The sequence below is a fragment of the Poromitra crassiceps genome (genome assembly GCF_964638095.1).
Source record: "Poromitra crassiceps genome assembly, chromosome: 9".
NCBI lineage: Eukaryota > Metazoa > Chordata > Actinopteri > Beryciformes > Melamphaidae > Poromitra > Poromitra crassiceps.
Window position 1 is genome coordinate 39,015,771 of NC_139630.1, and position 23,361 is coordinate 39,039,131.

Genomic DNA, 23,361 nt, shown 5'->3' on the forward strand with positions numbered 1-23,361 from the left:
GATAGAACATGTTGGAGGTCCCACACTCGTCTTCGGTCTCTTCCTCGGGCTCATATCTCTGGAGCTGATGCCTGCTTCTGTCGCTGCTGCTATACCTGCTGCTGTCGTCTTTGGCATGCAGCTGGCATCCACTTCTGTACCTGCTAACTTGTTGCAGCATCCGGCAGAACGTGGAAACGTGAATGGGCAGAGCTAGTGCATTGGTATATATACATCCTCAATTTTCTATATTACATCACATGGCTACTTTTTCATCAATTAATACAAGCAGTCAGAGAAATATCAAGTACATTTTTTTTTTTTTTTAATCTGAATGTCAACATACATTTTAAACAAACGATTCATCTGTCTTTGATTTTATTCGATTCCGCATCGCATAATCAATTAAGACACCCCTAGTACTGTATACTGTTGTCAAAATTGTATTATTGTGATAATACCAATGCATGTACATACATAGACGTAACACATGAAGAGGAACCGATCAGGTTTTACAGAATGTAGGGAAACAGTGGATGGATAAGTCCAGAAGGAGGCGGTAATGCAACATAAAGGATGCCAACTGCCATAAAACCACAGAAGAAGAAGACATAATAACACATACTGTAGGTTGTAGTCGATAGCATACTTGACATGCAACATTCCTTCTTAGATACGCAAAAGTTTCAATGTTCCATACTTGCTTTCCAATCTAATCTACCATCAGAACAGCTAAACATGTACACACAAATACACACCCACAGGACAGGACACACCCTCTCCCGCCCTCCATGCTTGAAGCTGGTTTTCCTCCACTGCTCCAGGCTAATGAAGCCAGCCAGCTCTGATCTGCTGTATAGATTTCCCCATCTTGTCCAGGAAGGCTGCAGCCAGAGATCCAAGCCAACACCTCTCCTCATCTGTAAGCTGTCATGTTGAGGAGAAGTCATACATGGCTGCTGATTGGCCTAATGAGGGGAATCCTTCACAGTTAAAGGGTGTATTAGGTTTCAGTATACCTCATGATACCCTCCTTTACCTCCTCACTTCTTTCTCCTTGGAAGCACTGCAGGGAGTTGTAATGTAAAACAGTGTAGCAGCAAGTCCATTTGAGATGTACAGTAAAAAGATACGTCAGACCATGTATAACTGCAACGTTCTGGGTTTAAATCTGGACTGGGACATTGTAGTCACGTGTTGTTCCCCTCTCACTCGTCCATCGTCCCTGTCTCTCTTCACCGTGATCTGTTTAATGAGACAGAAATGACACAAAAATAATAATAATAATAATAAAAAAAAAAAAACTTTTGTTACATCTTCATCTTTCTGCTCCTGTCTAAACTTCCCCTTTTCTATTTTCTCAGTGGGAGGAGGAGGTGCACAACAAAACAAACCGCTATTGTGGCTACAAACGCAAACTCAACGCTCGACGCAAACTGAGAGAGACATGCAAAAACACACACTCATATTAGCAGTGGCAGGCGCTCTCGCCTTCCACAGAAAACAGCGCTTCCCCTCCAGCCCCGCAGACAGACAGCGCTTTCAAGTCCCTACCTACTCGTTCACTTTTCCAATGGCTTCACCTCCCCTTTGTCTGCCAGCGGTGCCGAGCAGCCTTTGATGGTTCCAGAGAGAGTTAGAAAAGCATAGAAGCATGTTTCATCCTCCCACACAGTGGCGTACTCTCTGCCATGCCAGGCGGTATGGAGCAAAGTCAGGGAGCTTTTTCGCGTCGTTGGAGTTTGAGCTGTGGGGAAGTTCACTTCACTTGGCTGTGAGGTTTGAGTGACAGGTTAAAAAAGTGGCTTGACAAAGACCTGTGTGCTCGACGCCGCTGCATTGTTTGCGACAGAAAGGCCCCCCATAAAAAGAATCATTATCTGCGTCCGCTTTCCACTTCTGTTGATCATGCACACAAACACCAGGCCACAAGGGTGTACTTAAAAGGCTGTGTGTGCGTGTGTGTGTGTGTGTGTGTGTGTGTGTGTGTGTGTGTGTGTGTGTGTGTTCTTGTACAGTCAGTGTGTACTGTATCTGTGTTCTTGTAAGTACAGCTATCTTAGTGAGTTTTCACTAGGTTAGGTTAGGTTAGTTTTAAGGGTTAGGTTAGAATTGGGGTTAGGCATTTAGTTGTGATAGTTAAGGTTAGGATTAGGGGCTAACAATGCATTATGTCAATGAATGTCCTATGATAGCTGTACAAACGTGTGTGTGTGTGTATTGTACAGCGTGTGTGTTGTACAGTGTGTGTGTTTCTGTGTTTGTGTGTGTGTGATGTACAGTGTGTGTGTGTGTCAGCAGTCATTATGAGTTGGCAGACAGTCAGTTTGTGTTGCTGATGCTGACAGGCTGGTCTATGAAGGATGGAGCACACTCCCTGAGCTCATTTTTCATGACACAGACACAACCTCTGTGTGTAGATGTTTGTGGGTGCGCGAGAGAGTGTGTGTGTTTGTGTGTGTGTGTGTGTGTGTGTGTGTGTGTGTGTGTGTGTGTGGTGTCATTATTATAACAAGCACACACCAATTTAAGATGGCGGAAAGTCTAGGACAGTTCTTCACAAAAGTTAAGAGTTTGACAGATCGCTTTTCTGTTCTTAGTCCATCCTCATTTCTAATCTTTTTTGTTGCTTTCTTTTACTCCTTCCCTCAACTGTCTTTTCATAAACTGTTTTGTCCATGTAGACAAGTGACGTTCACAAACACAATTTCAATATCTTTTACTCTCGTACTCTCTTATTTTAGAACTATTTCAGAATAATATGTATTGCATGCTAACCAAGGCAAGACAGCTCACATTTGCAGTCTTCTCTCTGTTCTGTTTTAACAGGCTATCAACCAGAAACCCGGATTAGTGAAAGACCCTCACCGCTGGCTAGCAGAGACGAAGGTATGATCTTAATATGCAACAGTGTGGCCATCACTTCAATACATCTTCCTGAATAATCATGTATTCAATTGAGAGAACGCAAAATGAAACATGCTAAATTCATGCCTAAGGTGTGTGTGTGTGTATATATATATATACATACATACATACATATATGCGTATATATATGCTTATATATATATATATGTTTATATATAATTATATATATATGTTTATATATAATTATATATATATATATATATATATATATATACTGTATATATTGGCGTTGTGCAGATATTTACTCCTACAGCACATTTTGTTTGTGGCTATGTTAAAGTAAAAGCAATGTTTACCAGAGTAAAACTCATCTTTCAGCAACTGGTTCAGTTACATTGCTGCTTTTGTTTTGCAGCAAATCTTCCTCATTGATTTCTGTGTACGTGTGTGCTCTCAGAAAGAAACAGATTGTTGAAGAAAGCACTTTCACAGCTGAGCATCACAGGGTGAATTGGTGAAGTTCAGAGCTTTTCAAGAGAGATGCCGTTTCTAAATAATCACAAGGACAGTGACACGTGCCTCTTGCACTCCTTGTCAGGAGTCTGCTTTAAATGAAATTGTGAGATGCCATTTTGGTTTATGTGTTGCCTCATCCTCCTGTCCTTTGCAATTATAGTCTCTTTCATTGTACCATATAGAGTGGTTACTTACCAGTGTAGTGTACATCTACCATCTGAAAGGCTTTCAAAATAAAACAGCAGAAATGAGCAAGAAAGATAATTAGCTCCCTAGTTACCACTTTCTTACCTTAACAAATCAACGGTATACTTTACGTAAGGGTTAAAGCCTGACGAGGTGTCCGTTATCAGAAACGTCTGATAATGGACACCTCGAAGGGCATTAAGCCACTTATACCATGGTCATGTGCCAAAGGGGAAAAAATACCATAAATTTATATTTTCATGTGTTTTGCAATCAAAATCTAAGGTTTTTCCACAAGCCATAACTCTGTTTTTCCCTGGTAAGACATGAGGGGTTGACTAATACCTGGAACAATCATTACCATCCCATCAGGTTCTCATGCAATCCAAATGTTGTTCACTACTGCAGTAAATAGGATGAACCTTGGATACGACTTTGCAACAGGAGATAACCTAGTCCGCTCAGCTCATAGAACCCCTTTGGTTCAGCTAACGTTATGAGCCAGAAAGCTAACGTTATGCTAGCAAGTTTCAAAGTCAATAACATTGAGTACAGTTGACAAAACGGTAATAAATATAATTTGGCAGCATGTTAAACAAGACTTAACTAGCTATCCAGCCATGTGATTTCCGCCAAATCAAGAGGATTTCCACGAAGAAAAAATGAGATAGGCGTGTAGTGTCGGCCGCAGCCTGAAGCATCCAGTTGAATAGCAAATTGAAGGGATATGAGATGATCAGTCACTTTATGTGATGCAAAGTAACGGTGAACCGATGGCTACTTAGTAGGTGTCCATTATCAGAAATTAATGGACACCCTGCAGCCAATCAGAATTGAGTATTCACCCGCACCATGCTATAAAGGCTCAGTAGGAATGTCTTAACCAATTAATGTGCTTGGCTGGAGCAGCCCGTTGTACAGTAACATCATTTCCCTCCCCTGGGAGCTGTTCCATCGACTGTTTCGTCTGTCTGGGCCACTGTATTCTCTCTCAACTATATGACATTCATTGTGTCTGTGCTCTTTGCTGAAGTGAGCGTGACGTCGGGGACTGGCTTCATCTGAAACTCAAAATGGCTTTGTCAAAAATCATGATTGAATTGATCCGGCACTTTAAAAATGTAAGCTGAGGTTTTACCACAAACATCCGCTCGCTGCTGGAGCAGAAAGCCTTTTGAAGAGGAGTTAAGATGAGAATTTTATCAAAGGATTTTTGCTTTAGAGGGAAAACAGTTCACTTATGATTATTCACTCATGGTATTCTTATGATATCAGACAGTTTGATCAGTGTTAAACAAGTCACTTTAATGAGCAAGGGAAGGATTCCACGTTAAATCCCTATAGGCTTCAACCCCGATAGCAATGCTCCTATGTAACTATTGTACATTCATACCTCCACAGCACCTTTAGGCCTTTTCCACTGGCACTTTTGGCCGCGCTGATCTCTGTTTCCCATTAGCATTTTTTCTGTGCCGAGCTGTGCCGGAGATGTACCTCTGGAGTGGAGCCAAAGTGTGCCAGGCCCGCCTCCAGGCCAGCTGCCCAACCGCAGCCAGCCCGTGACCACGCCCCTTCTCCCCCTCAGCTGTGCTGAGAGCAGAGCAATGCAAAACTCCTGTCTCTGTGCTGCTCTGCTGGAGAGTGGAGAGAGAGCAGAGAGAAAGACCTTTTTAAACGCCTCTGTATTCAGCTCTCGGTACTTTTGTAGATTCTAACTGAATTTCTGTGGTTCAAGGCTCAGTTTCTCTCCTGTTTTTAGCTATCATACCTGCTTATTTATTTATCTTTCCTCATCGCTCTGACCCGCCGTGTCAAGTTACTGCCCAGCTGATGAATTTCCTGCTGCGACTCCTTCCTATTAAAGTCTAAATTTCCACTGACAAACTAATGGAAGGCATTTATTTTATTTTTTCATTTTATTTTGAAGGGCTTACAAGGAAATGCAATGTTTATCCACCCTTTCAGCTGTGATGTTTGACACAGCACTGCTTTGCGACTCGAGACACACGTTCAGCCCTGTTATAATAAAACACAGACCAAACACTCGTCGTGCGAGGCCAGGCCAGCTTTTTGTATGGAAAAAGGCCACTTGTCTCAGCTTCATTAACACCCATATTTTGATAAGGTCAGACTTTTGTGTCACATGAAAGTGCATTTTCCAAAATGAACCATATTACGACAGTATATCATTCTCTTCAAAAAGACGTTGTATATCTTTAGGGGGAAAAGTTGATCATTCATTACCACTAAAATAAAGAGGATCCAGCCTATTAAAATCTTATCATTTTATTAATGTTACCCATATCCGTGGGCAGTACTTTTTCATTGTTTTAATTTTGTGTTATCAATCATTTTGTATGCATAACACTGCAAATACACCAGACACTGAAGCGACACAGACACGCCGCGAAGTGTCTGGAAGCGCAGCCAGTTTCATTTTGGCGCCCTTGTTAACAGGCGACACCTCGCACCCTGCAGCGTTAGTTTTGGCGTCTGGTCTATTTTTTGTGCGAGCCTTGAGCGATTGTGTGAAGCCAGGCAGGAAGTCAGTACAAGTTGTGACCTGCGTGGAGCAAAACAGAGCGCTTCTGGTGTGAACGGGGCCAGGCTCCCCCCGCTCGAGCTCAATTTACGCATGGCGGCGCTTTCGGATCGAGTGTGTTTGCGGCGAGCAATTTATTATTTATTTAACCCCCCCCAGCCCCCATGGCATTTTTCTCATTATGTAAAGCAACTCTTGATTTATTTAAATGGTAAATGGACTGTACTTTCTAGTCTATGGCGTTGACTTCTCAAAGCACATCGATGCAGGCCATCAGCACATTTAAATGACTCCGTGGTGCGCTCCGTCACACTGTGTGCCCTGCAGTGGTCCGCTCCGTCACACTGCCCTGCAGTGCCGTCTCTGTTGATCATCCCTTCCAAATTCAACAGATTTCTGTGTGAAATGAAGCTGTTGTGTTGTTGTATGAGCGCAAATGAGTGTGGGTTGGGGGGAAAAAGGTGAGAGCAGAGCAATCTGTCCAAAAGGCCATTCCAAACACTCCACACAGGATTTAGTGGACTGAGAATATTTCGTTAATTTTACTGGTTATGCACTGGTTATTGCTTCAATTTTTTTGTGCGACTTAATGTCCTATTTGATGACTTTGGCATCGATTAGTATGCAGATTTCTTCTTTTACATCAGAAAACACATGGGAGTGTTGCTAGCCATATAAGAGTTTTGAAAGGACAGAATCAGTGTATCGTAATGTGAAGTTGGGCAAAGCCTTGACTTACATATTCATCACCTCAAGTGCATCTTCCAGGAAACTGCGCATCCCTGCGAGACGCCTCGAGCACCATCAGCCATGTTGGTGACTTTAAATGCAATTTGTAGTGTTTGCAAATCCCCTTCAAAGTTCAGTGGATTCACAAAAACAAACGTCGCCTTAAAAAATACCACATCAATTTTGAGTACATTTAGCACCTGTCTTGATAACTCTGGTGTCTCATTTCCATTTGCAACAGAGCTCTGATGAACAAGTGGATGGCCAGTCACACACACACTGCATGAGCACACATGTAAAGTGATAGGGGGATCTTAGTATATGAGAGGGGACACAGCCATATCAGTATGAAACTCAATATCAGCAGGCAGGCTGTGAATACAACGCTGTGTGTGGCTGCTGGCAGATATTTGCTTATTTGAGTTGAAGGAATGGCATCAGGTGTCACCCTGGCAAAGCCCATGGAGTGTTGTTGAGTAAAAGTGAGACTGTGGGCCCTGTGGAAATGTGCTCTGCATAGCAATGCTGAATTTAAATGTGATGTTTTGCCAATGAAATATCCAAACTCATTGCAACTTTTTCCTCTTGGACTTTGCACAGGATGACATCCTGCATGGCATCATACAATGACAACAATCTGCCCTGTTTGATTTGGGATTTTGGCAATACACAAAATCATATAGCGTTTCAAAAGTAACTAGCGAGATCACAGTCACAACAGTGAGGAAGCTGAGGTTTTGGTCATTGTTTATTTAAAATATCAATATTTGATTTTCAATATTCATGCATGCCAATTTATCGCCCAAATTCCCAATAACCATGCATAAAGCTGGAAAATCCCCCCCAGTCCATCCCCATCTAATACATTATGCATTGTGTGTATATTTATTTTATTTTATTATCATTATGACTTCTTACCAACAGACGAAGCTGCGCTGGCTGTGCGAGGAGGTGCGGGAGCGCGGCACGCGGGAGCGGCGCCTGAGGAAGCAGCATCAGCAGACCCGGGATCAGCTGAAGGCCCTCAGACAGAGCCGCGACTCGGAGCAGGCTGCCCTGCTGCAGCGCCTGGACACACAGGAGAAGCTGCTGCACGCACTCAGCACAGAGAAGAAAGGTACTAACCTATTCTGTGAAGGAGGAGGAAGAGCGCGCACATCAGCTCAGTGTCTCAAGGGGGGGAGCACACAAAAAACGATCAACTTGAAAAATAAAGTAATGTCCGCACACTGAATAATGCTCCCAGGTTAGTACCGGTAGTTTATTAACATTTCGATCACACAGAGGATCTTCATCCATCAGAAAGATTCTGATGAAGATCCTAGATCCAGATCCATTCTGGTACCCTGCGGTACCAGAATGTTGAGAGATTTCATTTGGTATATAGGGGTAGGCTATTTAGACATTATGTGGTTCGGACCTTTGCTGGGAGGAGGACATTTTAGTAACTGGACCTCTTTGAATTTTAATTGAATACCCCTGGTCTATAAAATGTTGCATAACCCATTTCGTCCTTGAACGTAGCTTAGCTCTCTCAGGAGCAGGATGGCCATCACAGTTGTCTTGGTTCACTTTAGCAAAGTAAATCAGCGATGACAAAGATGATATTTTCCTTGATCATGATGAGACTCACAGCATTGACAACAACAACAGTATTTATATTGGTTTATTTCAGGACAATAATGACATTTTAGACAACACATTTATAACAAAACACCTTTGAAATGAATATGTGTGTATTTAAATACATAAATGAATAACACTTTAGTTAAATTTAAAGGGGAAATACTGAACTATAGCGTGTGAGTACCGTAATAGGACAATTTCTCTAACACATTAAGATGGAAGTGTGTGTGTGTGTGTGTGTCTGCGATTATGCTTCTCCCCCACACAAATTATGCACCTCTGTCTCTCTGCAATTATAAATGTTTGAAAAGTTATTATAAAGTGTTTAAGCGCCTGTGTGTGTGTGTGTGTGTGCGTGTGTGCGTGTGTGCGTGCGGCGCGCACCAGTGTGAACTTTGGGACTTGGTTAATAATTTACTTCTTTTGCCCGCCCCTCTTCTCGGCCCACTTTTCTCCTCCTTTCTGCTAACGAGTTGCGACTGCCGGAAGAAGAACAACTTGTTTTTTCGCACTTCATCTGAACAATACGGGGAAATGGGCCTAATTTGGTCTCCATTAACAGAGAAAGAGAGGTGAAGAAATGATGGTGAGGCCATAGAGAGAGTGAGAGAGATCATTAGAAGCTGTAGAGAGAGAGACAATCAGCTGTCCATCATTCTGCTGTATGCTCTGTGACACTAGTAATAGGGCTCTGCGTCATTCAGATCAGTGATCTAATCATAGGGCCTCATCTCCAGACCCCCTCGGGATACGCACAGCTCCTTCTATCTTCAGACCCAATCAGCCATTTGACAGAAGTAAGCGTGAATTCAGACCAATTCAATCTGCGCATCACTCAACCAACCCCCCCCCCACACACACACACACACACACACACACACACTTTTAGGGCTCATGTAGCATCGTTCTCATGTCTCTTGCTGAGCAAAGCACACAGGCACACGCATCTGCCAAGAATATTCCTATAATCATAGTCATTTACGATAATAACCGCTATCGGCGGAGTTCAGTCTCTCTTCCGTCTTCACAGCTGCTCGGTAAACAGCAAACTCAGGACGTAATTCAGATTAACTGACGGACAAAACGTGAGAAGAGAAAGAGAGACGGAGTGAAACAGAGGGTGTGTGTGTGAAGAGTTAAGTCTTTTTCAACGTTTCTGCCGCAAGACCTTGCGTTTCTTCCGGCATCGCACTGCCCCCATTAACACATTGAGTGCCACAGCGCTTCAGTAAAATTGTCTGCAGCCTGTGCCAGATTCACTTCCATTCAGTTGAAAACAGCTATAGAATTTTTTCTATTATGGCTATATTGACGGGGCTGGACTTTAATGAAACATTGAACACTCCTGCTTCTTCCAAAGAAGAAATTTTGTTTCTAGACAGTTCCATTATGAAATGACAGCCTCTGAAAAAAGTGCACTTTCAAGGGTTTTCTGTCGTTTTTTTTACTTTCCAAGATATAGTCACTTTTATGAATACCTTTTGCACTCTAATTTCGAGCACATTCACTGACTCTGGCTGGTGTTTTCTGATGTGGTGGCGTGGTGTTGTGTCTGTGCAGCCTGCGTGCCCTCTCCCCCCCCTCTCCACCTCTGAGCTGCGGGCTCCTCCCACACGCACAGAGTTTGTTTTCTCGACTCCGTTTTTGCCCCGGACGGATCCCAGCGCGCATCAAGGAAATGATGCGCGCTGGCAAACGCGACTGAACGAAAAGGCTTGGCCGTTCGGCTTCGGATGCTGGCTTTCTGGCAGGAAATCGTGTGGAGATAGATAGAAGCATAAGAGCTCAGTTGTGAGCGCGGATGCAGCCGAGCCCACTCTCCGCTGCAGACAGAGCAATATATACGGCTCTGGCTGAAGCATGCATCGGTTTCCTCTTTGATCACGGCTTTCTCCGCTTTCTCCTGTACAAAGTAAAGGATCTGAGGTGGGTGGCGCAGCTTCCGTGACGATGTTTAAGGTGGCGCCGTGTGATCCCTTGAAGGGATTCATGCTCACTGGCTGGGTACGACCTTAAACAGCAGAATTATGGAATAATATGAATTATGATTTTAGGACGTCCACAGATGTCCTTGGCACTCCTCGTTACTTTTTTTTAGGACGTGCACAGACGTCCTTGGCACTCAATGTGTTAAAATGAATGATAGGACTTGCGTTTTCACCGTAGCGTCGGATGTCTCTGTCTGCACCGCGAGTGCTTTTACCTCTACACTAGTACCCAGAGACGCCCTTCAAAACATCCTACTAATATAATTGGGCGTCGGGCGGCGCGGCACACTATTGTTCAACTGCGCACGCGCAAGTATGACATCACCGATGGCATCAGCAAATATGACATCACCGATGTTTTGACAGGTGTCATGGGCTGATTGGCTATTGAGGATGCGGTGATATGGTGACGTGACTGGGTCTTCATCATTCTTAAAAGTCGGTCCATGAGACCGTGACATTTTTTAGTATTGCAGGACTACAGAAGATGAGTTGTGCCTGGCTATAAGAGAGGAGGAGTTTGGCAGCGATAATGGACTATCACTGCTGCTGTCTCTCTCCTGCCATCTTCAAGGTAGATTGAACCTGTCGAGCTGAAACCAGAGGGTCGTGACTGGAAGTTTGATCTCTAACCGTAAATTGGTGATTGTATGGGTTTTTGAGTATTCTTCAGTTGCAATCGCTCATGCCTAGCTGGCAGGCCGGGGAAGGCAGCTGTAGGTTTGTTTTGTTTGTATGCGGGGCGGAGATGCAGGTGATTGGATATCGAACTTGGGAAGCAAAGTGTCTGGAAACACTTTGAAACAGAAAGGGAGACAAATGGAGCCGGTGATCACAGTCATCTATTGGACAAGAGGCATTTAGGCTGTTGAGGCTCCGCTCATCCTGCTGCTTTATCTGTCACACTGGATATTCTCTTTCATTATGAAATGGGTACAGTTTTCTTTTTCTGATTTTCTCCCCAATTGTACTTGGCCAATTTCCCCCTGCTGCCCCGGTCGCTGCTCCACCCCCTCTGCCGATGTGGGGAGAGCCGTAGACTAGCACCATGCTTCCTCCGACACATGTGCAGTTGCCAGCTGCTTCTTTTCACCTGACAGCGGGGAGTTATTCCACGCTATTCCCACCAGTTCCCTTCCACCCCGAGCAGGTGCCCTGGCTGACCAGAGGAGGCGCTAGTGTAGCGACTTGGACACATACCCCTAATCCGGCTTCCCACCCGCAGACACAGCCAGTCGTGCCTGTATGGACGCCCGACCACGCGGCCGCGAACCTGCGACCCTTGTGTTGGTAGGCAGGGAATCTACCGCTACACTACCCGAACGCCCCAGTTTTCAGAGTTTACTGAGTCATGTTGTGTGATTCCAGATAAACACACAGCTGTGACACCACGTAACAGTTGAAGGAAAAATACACTAACACAAAAGCAGATCCCAAGTTGGCCCAAGAAGTACATTGGTTGTTGGTATAATAATAATATTTAATGATGATTATATTTAATAATGATTGATAAAAAAAAAAGTCTTCATTTGCATTATTCTCTATTACAGTGGTGTTTATAAAAGCAATAAATCACACAAAGCGTATTGTGCTTGGCATCATGCCCAATGCCTCTCAGCGCTGCTAAAATCACTCTTGTGGCTGTTTATTGCTTAATAAAACTAAATGATATCAAAGTTATCTCTCTAGTCTCTACATCACCATCTCAGTAGGCAAACAACCGACGACTGTCATCAAATAACCGTTGATTGCAATCACACACTCGCCGAGCACTTTATTAGGAACAGCATACTAATATTGGGTAGGTATGGATTTTCAGCTCAGTCTCAGCCGGCTACCAAAGTGACATCCGCCTCCAGGTTGGACCTGTTGCATTCTGGGATGCTTTTCTGCTCACCACAGTTATAAAGACGAAGTTATCTGAGTTACTGTTGCCTTTCTGTCGGCTCCAACCAGTCTGGCTATTCTCCTCTGACCTGACTGATCAACAAGGCATTTAATGTCCACACAACTGCCGCTCACTGGACACGGTCTTATGCATTGCACTGCTGCCACATGATTGGTTGATTGGATAATTCAATCAATAATCAAGTGTACAGGTGTTAATAATAAAGTGCTTGGTGAGTGTATAAAGGGTGCAATCATACTGTACAACAAACCACAACTCAAATTTGTCTTTCCCCGACCTGCCTGGATGGGGGGAAAATCTAGTAGCATATGAACTGTGTTCAAGGCAGCGTAGCATATTGGAAGGAATGACATCACATAACATCCCAAAAACCTGAATTATCAAATCTCTTCAGACATGCTGGGAGGTTCAGACTTGCCGTTCCATATCTCATTGATTAACAGATGAAACTGGTCAAAGTGATCATTGCTCTGATGTGTCTCTCCCACTTTTCCTCACCACCTGTTTGCTCATGTTCCAATCACCATGCCAACTTAGGGAGCTTGAGGGGATGGGACATTACAAAACTGCTTTGAGCAAGAAAGACCAATAAAGACAGTACGTTCTCCTGGTATGAATGGAAGGATGATGTGAAAAGGTATGATAAAAAAAAGTCAAACTAGCAAGTAAAAGTAGCATCCTTCTCTGCTACAAATAAGGGCAGGGCCACTGTGTTGTTCTACGTCTTGGTGTCTGTCTGTCTGTCCTTCAGTCAGCCTGTCTCTCTGGCCATCTATGTAGGTGATTCACTGCCTGTCTGTCTGTCAGTCCAGCTGTGTGACTGCATCTTCAACAAACTATCTTTTTTGATAGCCGATGACAGTCTAGTAGTTGGACTATTTCGGTCAGCTACCACGGTTTCTTAGAGACTGGTATGTGTGTGTGTGGGGGGGGGGGGCGGTGATCTTATGTACTATCCTAACCCTACACATCCAATCCAATGCAATGTTCTCACACTATCCTGTCCCCCTCCAGAGCTGCTGGAGAGGAGTCGCAGGAAGGAAGAGGAGATGAGGAGCCTGCAGGTCAGCATTTGACACCTTTATACCATCATGGTCTGGGTGAAAACTCTGGGGGGGCAATAACATGGCTGGGTAGCTCGCTTGTCTTGTTGTTAAACATACTATCAAATGATATTCATGTTTGTCAACTGTACACAGTGTTATTGACTTTGAAAATGGCTAGCATAACGTATCCAAGGTACGTCCTATTTACTGAAGCACTGAACATCGTTTCCATTGCTTTGTGAATACTTCGTTGTCGGCAAATGACCGTGGTGTAAGCGGGACGATCAACTCCTAGGTGTGCGTTAAACGATTCTAATGCACGACGTGGAGGCGAGGAAGCACCCGACGCGATAGCAGAGGGTGGTTTCCTCCTCACCTAATAATCACTTAATAATCCACGTCTGTCTGCTTGCATTTATCTCCCTTCTGCCACAAGTCCAAACTGGGATAGCTGGTGCATTTGTTATTATAGTTTTTTTTAATAATCATATTACATTCAAAATATTTATCTTTTTTGCATTCTTTCCATAAAAGCTAATGTCTGGTTACTGCGCAGTGTCCAGTGTTAGCGGTGCGGAGGGTCTGCGCGGCGAGTCCGGAGCAAACAAACTCCGCCGACCATAAAACGCTGTGCCTCTGCAGAGAGAACGGTCCTGCCGTGAACACCGGACACTCCGCAGTATAACCATAAAATGATCAATTAGTGGTGTGCGTTGTGTGATGCCGGGGTACAGACAGACGTGTCTCAGGCCCTGAGCAGAGCCCCTGCTGTGGTACAGACAGACGTGTCTCAGGCCCTGAGCAGAGCCCCTGCAGTGGTACAGACAGACGTGTCTCAGGCCCTGAGCAGAGCCCCTGCAGGGGTACAGACAGACGTGTCTCAGGCCATGAGCAGAGCCCCTGCAGTGGCAGCTTTGCTTGGACAAGTAGCTAATTAGTGTAGACATGAGGCCTTAGAGTTTAGAAGCCACGAAAGGCCTTGTTTCCGTCTTTCAACACCGCGGCATCAACTGTTGGCAGGTCACCAACTCACCTCCTCTGGAGTGGACTGCCCCCCAGTGCCTCACTGGCCCTTTACTCGCCATTAAACAGTGAATCACACACACACACGGACGCGCACACACACACACACACACACACACAAAGGTGTCTGTCTAGGCAATCGCTCATTCCAAATCCCTGTACAGAGTAGTTGTGTGTTCTTTTGAGTGTGTGCGTGCGTGCGTGCATGTGTGTGTGCGAGCATCCGTGTGTGTGTGCGTGCGTGTGTGTGTGCGTGTGTGTGTGTGTGTGTGTGCGAGCGTGCGTGTGTGTGCGTGCGTGCGTGTGTGCGAGCGTGTGTGTGTGTGTGCGTGCATGTGTGCGTGCATGCGTGCGTGTGTGCGCGTGCATGCGTGTGTGTGCGAGCGTGTGTGTGTGTGCGTGCATGTGTGCGTGCGTGCGTGCGCGTGCATGCGTGTGTGTGTACGCGTGTGCGTCATTGTGTGCGTGCATGTTAGATACCGGGGGCCCATCTGTGCCTGCATGATGGCACCTGCCAGAGCTTGTGTGCAATTAATCAGCCTTCTCAGAGCCAGTCGAGCTTTTAATTATGAATGATGAAGAGAGAGAGACATGGAAACAAAGAGAGGGAGAGAGAGGAGGAGAGAAGACAGCCGCGTGTCGAGGGACTGAGGGAGGCAGGCAGAGGAGTATAAAGGTATGGGTGGGCTGAGAAAAAGAGACTAGCTGTGTTCAAAAGCAACACATTACAGCCAGAGAGGCAGTGAGTTTGGGGGGGAGAGAGAGTGGTGGTGAGGGGGAGCAGGTGTGTGTTTGAGTGGCAGATAAGAGGCGTAGCATCACTTAAGAGAGGAAACATCAGTCAGGAGCAGGCTTTGTTTCTATCTGTGATAAGAAGAGACTCTCCACAGCCTCAGCATCTCCCTCCCTCCTTCCCCATTTGTTGGAGACGTCTATTCCTCTCTTCTGTCACTTTTCTCTCATACACACCCCATCCCACCTACCTACCCCAACCCACCCACCTACCCCAACCCACCCACCTACCCACCTACCCCACCTACCCACCCACCTACACCACCCACCCCCCCCACCCACCTACCCCCTCTCTCTCTCTTAACTGCCATTTTGAGCACTTGCCTCCCTGGACTATGTCTACTCACAGATACATGTTATGTCTTATTTATCGGTTGCTTTATCACATATTGAGGCATGCCTGGTCTTTTATATCAAGGCATGTTAAAGTGATCGTGTGTGTCCGTCTGTGTGTCCGCAGGATCGCGTGTTGGATCTGGAGACGGTAAGATTAAAGATGATGAAAGTCAACAGTATTATGATTGTAATGAAAGATTATTGGTGTGTGTAATGTGTATACTGTGTGAGTGAGAAAAGGTTCTGAAAAGTTCCGAAGTGGTCCCCCCGAGTTTTTAAATTTGAAGTCATATTGACTTTCAGCTGTTACAGTGCGGGCTTTGAATATGTTTCTCTGAACTACATGTATTATCAAACTACTTTGGGCTTGTTTTAGTCTAGGGTAACACTTATTTTCCACACTCAAGTCAAGACCCACCACCATAAACTAGCATGAACGTTTGGTTTTGGGCTGATGTTAGCATTAATATGACCATAGCTTAGTAGTGAAGGCTCTCGGCCCTTACCTGGAAGTAGCTCTGACTTGTATCGGCCTCTGCGTTGACCCACGCCGCCTCTCGGTGTCAAAGCGCGGGACAGCCCGGTCCAAACGGCTGGCTCCCCCCCCCCCCCATTAGTCTATCACTCAAAATTGTGGCTATAAGATTGACAGTTACACTAACCAATGACTGCAACACACCATCTCAAGACTAACCAATGAGAGCTCATAAATCGACACAGACGGATTCGATCGTCACACATTAGAAGTCTCTCCATCACCTCATGCCGTTTGTCTAGCGGCCCATAGAGGCCGACGACAGGATTGGAAATGATTGCGTTAGTCAACGCTCAGAGCTTCGTTAATCATCAGAAGTCATGCTGATGGGGGCAGTATTGACCTCACCGCCCAAACGGCTAACGTCCACGGCTAACATGCTTAATAACCTAGTAGGTGTCATCCAGAGAGAGACGCCGGGTATTACTTAGGACTATTGAAAGGCCGTATTGACCCGAGCACTTTTTATAGCTCTGGGAAAAATGAAGCTGTCTGACGCTCTCTGTCGATCCATCACAATTATGCAGCATGCTCGGCTGCTTCACTTTCAATTAGCTGTTGTGAGGAAGAAGAGTGTGGGAGGGGGGGGGGGGGGGACTGGGGGGGGGGGGGGGGGGGGGACATGGCGGACCGCCATCAATTCAAATCATTTGTGCTTCTTACCGCACCAGCAAGAGTGTCAGGCAGCATTGACCCGACCCCGGTGCCGGTGGATCATCCGTCAGCGAGGTTTCTTGTATGTCAGCGCGTCGCTCGGCGGAGCGTTCAGCGTAAACGTAAACGCCTCGGAACATGCCGGCTCTTTTGATGCTCAAACGCTTCATCTGAATGGGAATTCAAGAATTGTGCGGAGACTAGATGAATGGAACGGAGTGGGATGTGATTAGTCAGCTAATGGAAGATTGTTGCTGAATGTACTTAGGTGGTAAAAAAAAAATAAGAAGAAAAACAAAACAAAGTATTTAATTAGCATGTCTTTTGAATTTGGCTGAATAAAATTGTGGCAGTATGAAATCATGCCTGCAGCATCTGAAAATGCACGCTTGACAGATGACAGAGATGTCATTTGCCAATTCGTACAACAGAATACTGTTCTCCAACTATTGTGAATAGAATTTAATCCATAGAAAGTACATGAATAGGGATTTGATAAGTGAGTCATTTTTATTTATATTTGATGATATTGTATGTATTTTTCTCCATTTCCTTAAAAAATGCATTGTGTTGTAGTCCCTTGCACATGTTCTTTATAATGTTATTTATGATTTTGGGATTCCTGACCTTTTATACTTTCACACTTATTACGGTGTTGCTCTGGCTCAGTCCCAGTTAAATGGCTAAATTTGTAGTAATAATTATCGATGATGGTTAATGGTTAGGGTTAGGGTTGTAGATGAACATAAACGATTAATTTAGTCTAGATTCTTCTTAATTCTTCAAACATTTGTGTGTTCTCAGAGCACTAGAGTAGCCCTGGACCACCTGGAGTCAGTGCCAGGCAAACCGTGTCTGATGGAGAACTTCAAAGATCTAGAGGTTGGTTTGATTTTCCCATTTTTACCCAGAAACTTGGATGCAGCAAAGCATACGAACACACCACAGAGGCAGAGTAGGGCACCGTGGTTCTCCCTGCACCATCCTGCATTTTGGAGATCTGCAGTGGAGGGGGGGATGCATGAATGTGCACGCCCCAACCCCCCCGACCTGGTGAATGAGTGGAGCCCATTTTGTCTGGTTGGGTTATGACGTGGCCTCCATTTTGTGCCTCCAGGAGTCTCAGCGGGAGAAGGAGATGGTACAGCAGCGCTACACCAAATACAAAGAGATTGTCTGGGACCTGCAGCACCAGCTGGACGAGTCCAAACGCAGAATCCAGGAGTACCGAGTACGCCGCACACTTAACACGCACTGTTTTGCAAGTCCGCTGGTTTGGACCGTTTGGACTCTATATAGAAATTAGCTTTAGTTTCTAATGCCTCATGTGAGCCAGTGCTCCCAAACAACAACCCACACTTTTCCTATTTCGCTCACTAATTGCACTGCTTTGTTCAAACCTCACTCTCCAGAGCCGTTCATGAGTCTAGATCGCCCACGCCTGTGCCAGTTTGTCCACTCTCAACAACTGGCATTACCGGACCTAATCTGCAGCTTGTGTGAATACATGAATAATTTTGCACATGCTGGTAATGCATGACGGACGGACAAAGCGGGGAACATTTTGAGCACTGGCACAAATTCACTCATACACACAGAACCTGGATTTGACCAGTCACACGGTAATCACAACATTCATCTCCTCCCCTCTCTCTCTCTCCTGCCGAGGGATCTATCAAGACAACGTTGTTGACAGCCGTTTGCCATCAGCCGTTTGAAACCGGCCTTAAACAGCCACACAACAGTCACATTTTAAACGTTTTTGATCTGCCAGGTTACTCTGTTGGTTTGCCAAATGACTCCCGCGTCGAGCGATAAGTGCCCATTGCATTAGCTTAATAGCTGCCGCCCACCAGGGGTTTGTCGGAGGAAAAGGGGATGGATGGAGCGTCTTTACGAGGTTTCCGTCTTGATCAGAGTCGGTGACGCCGGACACAGCGATCTGTTTTTCACGCCAACTCTGATGGCGGCGCTCCACTCGTAACGCCAGCTTCTAAAGCCCCCCCCCCCCCCCCCCCCCCCATTCAGACGGGATTCATTTCCAGGACAATGCCTGAAACGTGGCTGTTATCACAGGACATCTGTAGTGTTAATGATCTAGTCGTGACCCGCGCAGGATAAAAGAGCTCTTTAATCTGCCTGGAAATGACAGAGGATGGGAGTGGCTCGCCGCCTTTAATCAGAAGCACAAAGTACTCAAGCAGATCTGTTCAGGCTGGTTTTTTGCTACACAGTTTACAGGGCAAATATTATAACTATGTAATAGAGGCGGTCAGCTTACACTGCTGCACACAGTCTGTAGAAGTTACTGACATGCTAGACACGCCATTCCCTACCTCCTCCTGTAAGATGATCCTCTCTGGACAGGCTTTAACAAACCTGTTTGCTCTGGGGTTTTTCTCTCCAAGCTCTTCACTGTTCATTAAATGAAAGAGGCCCAAACCTTTGGACATAGAAGGACACTGACCAAAACATCATGTGTTGTGAGCTGCTAGACACAGAATATGACCGGATATTGATTATTCCGAAATGCAACAAGTATAATCTGAATAATTGTCTTTTCATGCCTTGTGCTAAAGGTGTTTTTCAAAAGTCACTTCCCAAAGAGAAAATGTTATTGTGTGGAGCATTTCTGCAAAATTGTCCCACAAGCCTGATTTTAAGGTGCCCTGCATTAGATGTTCTGCTGTCTGTGAGGGAAGTTTGTGCTGAAAAGTCCATCAAACTGACTGACTTTTGGGCATGTTTCAAGGTGTGAAGTTCTAGAGTGTGTGTGTGTGTGTGCGTGTGCGTGCGCGTGCGTGTGCGTGTTTGTGTGTGTGAGTGAGTGAAGCACCTTTTTATAACGAGTTGGCCCTTTGTCTGTCCCAGGATGAGAAGTTGGACGCCACCTCCAGGAGCCTGAGACTGGCTGCCCTGTCCTCCTCCATCCAAGGCCCCAGCACTTTCCTGAGCAGCTCTCTGACATCTGACACCCTGTGTGAGGATTTACATCCTGAAGCTGCAACAAGTCCTCACACTCACTTTAGCTCCAGCTCTGCATTGCTACATCATTTATGCCAGTATTTCAGAGCAATAATCAGTTATTTTGGTAGAATCTGATTATCTTATGTCAATTCCTTGTCGATAAACAGGACAATCCAGGCACTCCAATAGCAAAATCGGGGCGAGGAAGGAACCGGATGAAAAAGCCTTTATTTCAGTGGCTCATAGATTAAAATCCCAACATGTTTCGGTCTTCATCAGGGCTAAAATTCCTTGATGATTTTCCATTACAGCAGATACCAATACGCACAGTTATACGTGATGAATTGTGCAGCCCTCGTACGCCATGGCAGTGTTCCTGAAAGCGTTGTTGTATTTGCATTCAGTGTTTCTTTAGTTTCACAGAAGTAGCGGCATCATGGCAGCCAGAGCTCAACTTGACTCAAGTCTCTCTGTGGCTGCTCTGGTACTGTGTCTGTCTGTATCACTGCCAGTGGATCACGTGTAGCATTCTCCTGAGCAGCTTACTGATATCTGGCACAATGTGAGATTTACTGTAGCTGCCTGTCTGTTTTACTTCCAACATTGATGGTGGCCAGAATCATGTCTGTGAACATTCTAGGATGATTGTGCCATGTAATCATCAATCAAAAATTACTATTTCAATTTGACATTAACATGTAGTGCTAATGATATACGGCACTACTTTTTTTTTAAATCTGTACCAGGTAGTGCTAATGATATGTAGCACCACCTGTTAAATTGAGTGCCAAGGACGTCTGTGGACGTCCTAAAAAAAAGTAACGACAAGTGCCAAGGACGTCTGTGGACGTCCTAAAATCATAATTAATATTATTCCATAATTCTGCTGTTTAAGGTCGTACCCAGCCAGTGAGCATGAATCCCTTCAAGGGATCACACGGCGCCACCTTAAAAATCTAAACGGGAGCTGCGCCACCCACCTCACATCCTTTACTTTGTGCAGGAGAAAGCGGAGAAAGCCGTGATCAAAGACGAGACACCGATGCATGCTGCAGCCAGAGCCATATAGATTGCTCTGTCTGCAGCTGACAGTTGGCTGCGATCCGCGCCCACAACTGAGCTCCTCCGCCTCTGTCTATCCGCCTGCACATAGTCTCTCCACACGACCACCCGCCAGAAAGGCAGCACCCGAAGCCGAACGGCCAAACCCCTTCCCGCAGTCCCGTTTGCCACTTCCTCGTCGCGCTGGGATCCGCCCGGGGCAAAAACGGAGGCTGCGAAAATGACCGACAGAAAGACTGTGTGCGTGTGGGGAGGAGTCTGCAGCTCAGGGGGGGGGGAGGGGAGAGGGGGGGGGCACGCAGGCTGCACAGAACTACACCATGTCACCACATCAGAAAATACCAGCCAGAGTCAGCGAATGTGCCCGAAATTAGAGTGCAAAAAGTATTCATAAAAGTGACTTTATCTTAACACATTGACTGCCAGACGTTTTTTTTTGCTGTAGGTAGCTTCTGCCAAGCCGTTTTTTGAGGATTATGGCTCATTTTATAAGAGCCGAGGATTCGTTTCAGCTTGGAGTTTGTGAACATACAATATCTCAAAAGTACTAATAGAATGTGTACTTTCTCTGTCTAAAAGAGTTAGTTTGTAGAGTTAGTAGTTATGTAAGCATTAGCAGTTGAATACAGCATGGTTTTAGCGTGAGAAAGAATATTCAGAGATAAACGGCTTTTTGTGAAATTGGATGGAACAGTCACTTTAACCATTCATTTTTGGCTCTCTCTCTCTCTCCCTCCCCCTCTCGCTCTCTCTCTCTCTCCCTCCCTCTCGCTCTCCCTCCCTCTCTCTCTCTCTCTCTCTCTCTCTCTCTCTCTCTCTCTCCCTCTCGAGTTGCTTCAACTCCTCCCTCCGTGGGCGGACAAGCTTGTCACCAGTCAGTGCTTTGCTGCTCTCCTGTGCCTGCATGTCTGCACGGCCGCTGTTTGAGGAAGTCGGGATGGACTCGCTCGTTTGGAGTTTTGGTTGAGAGAAGCTTTTGCGATTCTGGTCATATTTATGCTGCGTGTTTCAAAGTGTGTTCCTCCACCTGTAATCTATCACCCGATCATAGTAGATCGGCTGAATCTATTATGTAAATTTGCAATCCCGCATCGCCAGCAATCAGCGCGAAAAGGAGAATGGCTGGGCTGAGAATGGCGTGACAAGTTAAAAAAATGCTTTCCTTTCTCTAGCCAGGAGAGCACTGTTGCCACTTAGTGGGTCGGTGGAATGGGTTGTAAACGTTCGGTGGCTCCAATAATTATATAAGAGATGTAAAAGGCTTAGATGCACAACCCACCGTCAAAAAAAAAAAATCGATGCCAAAAACGTGTAAACACGTTGTTGGCAGGGAACAGCTGGATTCTGAAAACGTGTTCATACGTTGTTGGCAGTGAATGTGTTAAAAAGTAAAAAAAGACAGCAGAAAACCCTTGAAAGTGCTCTTCTTTCAGAGGCTGTCATTTCATAATGGAACTGTCTAGAAACAAAATTTCTTCTTTGAAAGAAGCAGGAGTGTCCAATGTTTCATTAGAGTCCAGCCCTGTCGATATAGCCCTAATAGAAAAAATTCTATAGCTGTTTTCAACTGAATGGAAGTGAATCTGGCACAGGCTCCAGACAATTTTACTGAAGCGCTGTGGCACTCAATGTGTTAATGTCAAATCTTTATTCATATAGCAGTTGAAATTAATTTATTTTCCCCCACATTTTAGACTCGCTGGTTAACAGATGGATAAGTAATAGGCTAGAACTATGGTTATACTTTGCAATGACATACAGTATGCTAATCAGTTTATTTCTCCCCCTCCCCCCTCCCTCCCTCAGCCCCTCTCAAACACCTGGCCAGTCCAGAGCTCGGTGTGTCTGCAGTCAACGGGGCGAAGGCGGTCACAGATCAGCTCAAAGTCAAGTGAGCCTTCCTCCTTCTTCTCTGCCCTCCTAAGCACACGGTGCTTACAGCTTCCTCCATCTTCTCTGCCCTCCTAAGCACACGGTGCTTACAGCTAAGCCTGCTGCTCTCGTGTCCAAACACAAACAACTTGAATTCACCAGCAGGCCTTGTCCTCAACGGAATCCTCCTTGGCTACCTCAACCACGCAATCATGGAAGGTGCTCCAGTGCAGACAGGGAAACCTGTGAGTGTTCTTAGCCAGCTTTCACAGATGCTTTGAAGGGGAGGGGGGGTAATGTAAGTCCTGACACTGTCGAGGATTCATACAGTACATGTAGTGTTTGAAATGTTATTTATAAGACACTTCAAGTGAATGTATTTCATAGACTGAAAAGATTATTCAGGTGAAAACCAAAGTAGTTCAACAGCCATTGTTGCTGAAGTGACCTTTTGCCATTATTACACGCATTTTTAACTGCTCAATACTTTTTCAAAAGACGACGTTTTAACTATTGTTTACCATTTGACCTGTTTGTACCCAGATATTATCATGCCAATGTGTTTGTGCTAAACTGATTCAATATGACTACCTAAACTAAAACTTTATGAGAGCTATGATGGTGCCTTGAAATTCATATACGATATGCCTTTTTTTTATTACCAACATTTGTGTTCTCCTCATCATGGAAAAGTTGTGACAAATCAGTTGTGTGTTTCAATGTTTCACACT

At 45.2% G+C, this 23,361-nt stretch overlaps 1 protein-coding gene across 1 annotated transcript in view; it reads left to right on the forward strand.

The window, feature by feature from the left end:
• The window catches only part of cep128 (centrosomal protein 128), a gene marked incomplete at its 5' end in the record, with an annotated part of 51,237 nt that extends 28,338 nt beyond the window's left edge, over positions 1–22,899 (forward strand). The window contains 8 exons of the mRNA XM_083642832.1: positions 2,809–2,868; positions 7,745–7,937; positions 13,358–13,407; positions 15,665–15,688; positions 17,534–17,611; positions 17,847–17,960; positions 19,601–19,709; positions 22,565–22,899. Of these exons, the coding sequence (XP_083498958.1) occupies positions 2,809–2,868; positions 7,745–7,937; positions 13,358–13,407; positions 15,665–15,688; positions 17,534–17,611; positions 17,847–17,960; positions 19,601–19,709; positions 22,565–22,653 (717 nt within the window). The 3' untranslated portion in view covers positions 22,654–22,899. The remainder of the gene's footprint in view (positions 1–2,808; positions 2,869–7,744; positions 7,938–13,357; positions 13,408–15,664; positions 15,689–17,533; positions 17,612–17,846; positions 17,961–19,600; positions 19,710–22,564) is intronic.
• Between the last annotated feature and the right edge of the window lie 462 nt (positions 22,900–23,361).